The following is a 7,637-nucleotide window of genomic DNA, read 5'->3' as shown; positions in this document are numbered from 1 at the left end:
AACCCAGATGACATTGGTGGGGAACTCTCGAGACCATCAGGGGGAAGCAAGCGCTGGTTTGAGTTCGGTGAATTGCTGCTTGTGACACGAAATGCATGGAAAATGCATGCGGATGCAATCACACTCAATAAGAAACCTGCATATTTGGCAGTTGCATGGTGGGAAGAACCCACATGATGATTGTGACGGAGTGAGATGATGTGGTGGTTTCGAGTGCACAGCATGGAAAGATGAGCATGAGAAACGCAGCATGGAAAGCCATTGAATGACACGTCTCTTATAAGACCACTGCTATCAGGGTGCCACTCTGCCGCTTGAGAAGCTTTCGTGGCACGGAACAATGGTTAGGGCTGGGAACAAGGCAAAGTAGCAACAGGCCTGTCACGTCGACCTAGGCGGGGAATTTCCACCAAAGAGCAAAGACATTTGTCCCGCCATGGCAGGCCAATGGTGGTTGTGGTTGTTGCTTCTGGGGATTGCAAGGCCACGAGCAGCTGGCAGGCTGGGGAGGCAGGGCCCATGAATGACGGTGAATGTCAGGCAGCATCTGATGCCATTTGGCCGTGTTTGAACCTCAAGTTGATATTTTAGGACCTTCATCAGGGGGCATCAGCGTAAGGCTATGGCCTCCATGTGCTCCAGAGGAATTGCCAAGGAGAGAATGTCCAGCAGCCCTCAACCTCAACTTGCAGAGGGGCTATACAACTTGCAGAGGTTGAGGGCTGCTTGACATTCCCTGCTTTCTTCCTGTTGCTTTCCGTTGCAGGCAGCAAGTGCAGGCATGCTAATTCTGTCCGTTACATCACAATGATCAGGGTACAGGCAGATGCTGCCAATGTGCATTTACAGTTTGATAATGGGGGACCACACCGCTGCTGCTCGGAGTGGGACGACTTTCTTGAATGGCGTATACCTGGACAGCGACGAAAAGCCCCAACACCCTTGAGCCACCTTTTCCGGCAGAGGTGCTAGAGTTTCTTGAGCGCTTTTTCGGTCATCCATTTCCTGCTGAAACTGCTTGCTGCTCTCAATGGCTTCATCGTGCTCTTCAAACGTGTTGTCCACGTCCACCATGTTTTCTCCATCCATGTCGTGCTCTTGCCCATCTTCATCTGTGTCATGCGAGAGGGGGTGCATGTTCAATGCAAGCCCATGCTCGGATCGTTCATCTGCCTCGTTGTCATCCTCGTCATGATCCCACCCGGATTCTGAGAGAGGGTCATCCGTGTACTTGTCTGCGTCGATCATGGACTTGGAGATCCCCATGGACGAAGCTGCAGTTTGGGCATCAACAAAGCTCCGATGGGGAATGAAAGCATGTCTGAATCCTTGCTTACCAAGCATGCTGATGGTGTTGATGTCGGTAGTGATTGATGCTATCTCTTCCGGCGCAAGGTTAACAGTCCCGGTGTTGGGGGGTGTGCTTCTGACATCCCCCTCCACCGTTCTGCTGTTGATGTCGGTGGACAAACGCGATGACATGTTGACCAATAGGGTCATTTCATTGCGTCTGCGTCATCCAGCAACGTCCTCCAGAGAGCCGATTGGCAGTGTTCATCTGTTCTGTCGTCAAGCATTTGTTACAAGAGGTGGAAAGAAGTTTCGAATTTATCCGTACGTGGGAAGAACCCCACAACCTGCTGCAGCTGGGCGGCACAGGTGCATGGTACAGGTGATGGTGCCGATATAGCATCCCTAACGTCTTTCATGCGTTCTCCACGTGATCGACGGCTGCTCTACCTGGCGTTGCAGGTGGGACCACCCAGCGTCGATACATTCAGCCGGGACATGCCGGCAAGCTACTTGTAGACGCAAGTTCCCCAACCATGACAGTCGCAATCGCCCCGTCGTGCGTCGGAAGGATTGGTCATTAGATTCGTGAGTGCATCTGCAATAACTTCCACGTCCTTTCAAACATTTTCTAAATAGTCCCTGAAGGAGCACCCAAGCAACCGTTCATCTCGCGCCAACACGGTGTTTTTGTGGCGAACCACAATACATCTAAGTTGAAATGAAGCATCGCATAGGGATATTCTCGTATTCGCTAATCACAGATCGATCATGCAATCACATGGGACCCAAATTCGGCGTGAGAGTGTCTACATCAACCAGGTCTACGAACCGTCACCCCCATCTAGTGTCGGGTGGAGTGCCTCGATCGAAAGGGCTCATTTTGGGGACTTGAGAATAAATGCAATGCTATAGCAGCTCATTACTGGTGCACAACATGAGCGGCGTGCGGCCTGATACACTGCGTAAACCACCGGTAGGTAACTTTGCCTATGTGCGTGCGAAAAAGAAAGGAGGGGAAAGGGTGGGGATTATCTCACCTCGCAATACACTAATGCTCCAATAAAATTCGAGATGGGTTCGTCGAATGCATGGATGCTTATCGTCAGATCTGATGCCCCTCCTCAATGCATACATGAAACTTCGATAGCTGATAGCGACAACTCGCCAACGGGGCCGGTTCTGCTGCAATGCTGTCAACTAAACCCAGGCAGTTGCCAAAATTGTTGGATGTAAGAGTTTTTAGGCCTTTTTGTATCTGTATGGAAGTACTGCTGCTGTCATGAATTACATCGATGTGTACCACCTCAAACACAGAAGAATGACACGAACATCTGCACGAGCATGATGAGGCAGCAATACGTGGAAACTAGCCGTTTCACTGCAGCCCTGCAAAGTCGTTCAACATCATCAGCCTGTAGCAGGAATGGCGGGCTTGCGTCTGACAGTCAGACGCAGCCTGGTTAAGGGCTGGTATGCTGACGGACTGGGGCTATCCAAAACCAGACATAGCCCCTGAACATGAACGTGAAGGCACGTCATGTGAGATTTCTCAGGAAAAGTACCGTTCTTCACCTTTGAGATATTTCAGATATGATGATTAAGATTGTCAATGTATTGATCTACTGGCGTTGGTTCGTGGGTTCGAGTCCTCGCATCTCTGGCAGTTCTCGCAACACAGGCAAACATTAATCATGACGAGTACAAGTGAAGAACATGAATTTGGGCCTTCAAATCAGAAGGTACTTAAGGCTCTGGCCTGGCAGCCAAAGAAGAAAATCTCGCAGGTTCGCGTTCTTCGAGCCGTGTACTTCTATGTAAATGTCCTGCTAGCAAATAGTTGCATGAATGATGCGTCAATGTATTGTATATTTAGCGTCTTTGTTGCTCTATCGTTCTTCATGCCTTCCGTGCTCATGCGCTGCTGGGCAGTTCTCGCCAGGTTTGAATGGTACACAAATGACGATTGAACTGCTCCGGAATACAATGCAGGCCGCCTTTGACCAGGCAGTCCTAGAAAATGTTGATGCGCTTGGCTTGACGGTGCGATGCCTTCATGTTGACGCTTCAAGGGCTGTACAGATAGCTCTTACTACATCATAGATGGGCACGCCGCTGGCTTAGCCCCAGCAAGGCGTCACATGGCGTCCACGGTCCTACAATCCTCTGAGATGCTTGCTGCATCCACCATGTGATAGCACATAGTTCACGTACATATCGTCTTGCATGATGGTCTGTAAAGGGTTTGCGGCCCGGAAGTCACAAAGCCATACCCTTTCTCCATGATTTGTTTTATCGTGCCTTTGCACGAACTCATCTCCTGCGCTTTGATAGAATGCCGTGTTTTATGCCTGTCTCAGAACAGTGATTTCACCACCAAGCCCAAATATGAGCGCTACAAGCATGGCCAATGAACTCTGTCCATCGGCTGCAGTTTGTGTGTTTTGGTCCCAGGTTGGCTCCTTCGTCTTGTGAGCCCTGGGTGCGAGGAGGTTTTCAGAAATTGCAAAGGTGCTTCGTAAGCAAAGCCTTCCGCTTGTGCCTGCCTGGCACGTCACGAAGCTGAACGTGGTGCTCGCCCTCAGTGTCCTGATAAGAAGCTAATTTCACGAGTTGTGGGGCGGCATCTCATTCTGCAACTTGATCGTCACGACAGAAGTATTGATCCAAAGTGCTCGCTGCCAAACCACGGAGTTGCACCCAGTGTGACATGGGATTTCTCGTGGTAAAGTGTGCTTGATGCTCAATTAATCATACACCATCCTTTACCATGAAAGGCATATAGTGCACTGCATGCTGTGCAGCCACAAATGCTTTGCATTGCGAGCTTTGCATTGAGCTTGTGTGGACGCCAGCAAGCCGTCGACATCAACCCTGAAGGTAGTTCTTGTCCTTTGTTTGATTCACTTTAGGTGCCTGCAGCCGGAGGAAGCGGTGAGCAGTGCAGTGGAAGAGTACAAGATGCAAGGTGTTGATATTTCAGATGTCATTCAAACTCCCGAAGGGGCTGATATTTCAAGGTACGTGTTGTGCATGCCTGCGCACTCGCGGTCCTGAAATACAACGGGCTCATTGATTCTTTGTACGCGTCAATTGATCCTTAGCATGCTACTCTTGGTGAGTTCGCTTGCTGACAGTGATTGCAATCCTCGCATGTGAAACGCTTTGTGACACGTGGTAGGTCAGGGGTCAGACGTCCTCTACCCATGGTCGCAAAGCCAACCAGGGGTCGGTGTTTTCGACGGGGCGTGGGATGGAAGTTTGTCCAAATCCCCCCCCCCCCCCTTTGACCCCCCTGACCTACTTGAGATAGGGTAGTTTGGTAAAACCCGCATCCAGCCATGATCGCAGTACATGCCTTGCATGTTTTCTGTTGTCTGCTTCATTCTATGGTTATTATTGGACCAACTTAATGGCGGCCTGGAGGGGGTAGGGGGTTGAGGCTCGCTTTTGTAGGACCCCCTGACCTACCGCGTGTTACGAAGTGTTTCATGTGTACACCAGAACCACATGTATGTCCTCTCCATACTGTGATTGTTGCACTTTCTTGACGAGCCTGTCTTGGAGATAGTCCCTTGATGCTGTTCACAGTATTGCGTGCGTCCATATGCGCTCTGCTGGAGCACAAACGACAGGCATCAAGCTTGTGCAGGCATCCATGCAAGCTGGCGTTGGATGCCTTGCTAGTTACGCTAGAGAACGACGTAGATGCTGCAGCGTTCGATGCTGCAGCAGCAAGCTTCTCTTCGATGCTGTCCACGTCCAACATCGACGAGCGGCTCCAGAACCTTGCGGTGGCCCACCACGCGTCGGCCATTCGTGAGCTGCTGTTGCACTGCACATCTGTGCAGCCACAGCCTGCTGTGCTGCTTACCTTACTCCGCATCTGCGTTCTGCTTCTGCAGGCTGTGCCAGTTCGAGACGCGTTCGCTGAGAAGGTGAGCCCTTTCTTCACGACCGCTATTTCAACTCCTTGCTTGGTTTCACTTCCTTATCAATTTTGTATGGACTGATTGCCGTACGCATCTATCTTTTTGGCTGTCGAACGGATTCAACCATCAACAGCCGCATGATGCTGCTGTCTCGAGACAGTCCCTCACCATGCGCCCGTTGAGTGCGCTTGTGACTTGCCATTGCGCATGAGAATCGCCATTGCAGCTTTTTTTGCATCGTCGCCTGCCGTGTGTGAGTCAGCATGGGCTAGTGATTGAACTGTTCAGTTGGATGACGCACACCGCGTCTGCAGAGCATACATCAGGGCGCAGAATTCGACGGCCCAAAGACAGCTGCGATGATATTGGAGCGGCACGCGCACGAGCTCGACATCGTCACCGCCGTCGGGGACATGTGCGCGGCAGCCGCGACAGGGTGTGAAGAGGCCAAATGCAAGCTGATGGAATCGGACTTTCCAAATGCAGCCATTGCAGTGATCAACGAGCCCTCCACCGCGCTAGTGCCCACCGCAGCACTTTCCACCGCCCTCAAAGCGCTCATGACGCACGATGATGACCGCCCACCCGCGTCCAAGGCATTTGTGCACTCCCGTGTGCTCGCTGTCGAGAAGCAGGCCGTCCCAGCGCTGCTTCAGGCCTGCCGGAAGGCCACTGCAGAGCCTGAGTATCTCGGCAAGGTCGTCTCCTCGCTGCAGCAGCTCTGTGCGAACGACGATATCTGCCGCCAAGTTCTTGATGCTGACGGCGTTTCACTTGCAATCAACACGATCGAGTCCAATTTTAACGACGCGTTTGTTGTCTCTGTCACCTGTGGGCTCCTCCGACAATTGGCAAAGAGCGACGCTGTCAAGGTGTTGCTTGTGGAGCTCGGCCACCTTGACTTGATCGTCGAGATTTTGGACGCACATAAGTCGAGCGTCAAGGTCATGGTTCAGGCTCTAGGGTTGCTTGCGACGATCATGCTGCGCCACCCTGAGCACTGCGATGCTGTGTTTAATCAGCCGGGGTGCATCGATCATGTGTTGGATGCCATGCGCGAGCACAAAAGCAACCCAGGGGTCAATCGGCAGGCTTGTCAGGCGCTGCGGAACTTAGTGGCTCGCAAGAAGGAGCTTGGGGCGCCTGTGCTTGCGAAAGGCGCGGAGGCACTCCTGCGGGCTGCCAAGTTGTTGCCAGAATGTGATGATGTCGCAGTTGGCGCCATGCGCGACCTTGGTGTGGAGAATTACAATCAGTAGGCCTCTGTGCAATCAACTCCTGCGCTGCATCCTTGTGTGACAAACGTAGTACTAGCATATGTTACATTTAGCCTGTCTACCTATGGACTGCAGCATTCGCATTGGGCTTGGATGTACACAAGAGTGCCTCTCCTGATGATGTTACAAGAAGCGGTATTCCAGATCCGCTGCCAAGAACACGCGGTGGACTTTGACTAGAATTTGTGCCTTCCAATACAAATACAGCTTCCGAACAGGGTCTTCGCATTGCCAAGGCAGAAGACGCTGGCTCCATAGTGCAGTACACCTTTTTAGGCGTTTCATGTGCTGTCTCTATCGACTAGGCCTACGAGCAGTCAAACACATACTGGTAGGTAAACGAGGACTGCAACTCACTCCTTGTCACTAGCCTAGCAGCAAAAGGCTCTTCTTCTTTGAGTGCATGCTGTGGACAGGTGCATACTGTCTCACATGTTTGTCAGTGGTGTCCTTCCCACGACCTTAGGCGATCACCGACGTGCATGCTGCATGGGCGGGGGCAAAAAGAAGGATGCACTGACTCGAGCGTCTGGAAATGCACACAATCTAGGTCCTGGACCGGAAACCACTCTTAAAGTGAGATAACCTGGCAGTTTGTCACACTGCTGACAGGTGACAATGGGACACTTCTGGACTTTCAGCGTCACCGACAGTGGCAGTCACAGTCTGTGACACAGACTGGCGCCAAGGCCCATGGCTCCTAACAAATTAATCTCCCGAAAAGGACAGCGGCAGGCTGCCTGGCAAAATACTGGGAACATTGATTCGGATAGTATATTTGGAGAATGTCAAGGCTTGTCAAGCCGTTTGTAATGTTCTGTCCCCATGGAAGGCAACGTTCTAGATATTTTTGCAAATTTCAAGCACGAAACCCGCGAAGCGAATCGTGCGACCTTACTGTCAGCAGTTAAAAAAGTCATCGACAGTAGCAGTGATGACAGTGGCGACGAACGCGACGTGGCACATGTGGCCAGCGTATCCCAGAACCTTGACGGGGCAGCTCCCGTACCACCTACTGCCGTAAAGCAGGCCAACGCTGGCAGCAGCTTCAAGGAAGCACATAAAGTCCAACGTCGGCCCAAACGCGCGCGTGATGGAAGTCCTAAGCCTGGGAAATCTCACAAAGCACGGAAGACTT

At 51.7% G+C, this 7,637-nt stretch overlaps 1 protein-coding gene across 1 annotated transcript; it reads left to right on the top strand.

Annotated features, from left to right (window-relative positions):
• The first annotated feature begins 2,984 nt into the window (after nucleotides 1–2,984).
• Nucleotides 2,985–7,203, top strand: LOC149809419 (uncharacterized). The gene is made up of 6 exons (XM_089994844.1): nucleotides 2,985–3,232; nucleotides 4,203–4,310; nucleotides 4,862–5,228; nucleotides 5,537–6,458; nucleotides 6,575–6,634; nucleotides 7,112–7,203. Exons 1-6 carry the CDS (start codon nucleotides 2,985–2,987, stop codon nucleotides 7,201–7,203), a joined length of 1,797 nt encoding a protein of 598 aa, XP_089850970.1.
• Nucleotides 7,204–7,637: the final 434 nt, after the last annotated feature.

The sequence above is a fragment of the Nuphar pumila genome, unplaced genomic scaffold (genome assembly GCF_984573655.1).
Source record: "Nuphar pumila unplaced genomic scaffold, dmNupPumi1.hap1.1 HAP1_SCAFFOLD_1271, whole genome shotgun sequence".
NCBI lineage: Eukaryota > Viridiplantae > Streptophyta > Magnoliopsida > Nymphaeales > Nymphaeaceae > Nuphar > Nuphar pumila.
Note: the sequence above shows the minus strand (reverse complement) of the source record. Positions and strands in the feature narration are given on the sequence as shown.

Coding starts and splice junctions, on each gene's coding strand:
- LOC149809419 (XM_089994844.1), top strand. CDS start 2,985: ATGACGAGTACAAGTGAAGAACATGAATTTGGGCCTTCAAATCAGAAG. Junction 3,233..4,202: donor TGCTGGGCAGTTCTCGCCAG/GTTTGAATGGTA, acceptor GATTCACTTTAG/GTGCCTGCAGCCGGAGGAAG. Junction 5,229..5,536: donor GAGACGCGTTCGCTGAGAAG/GTGAGCCCTTTC, acceptor CCGCGTCTGCAG/AGCATACATCAGGGCGCAGA.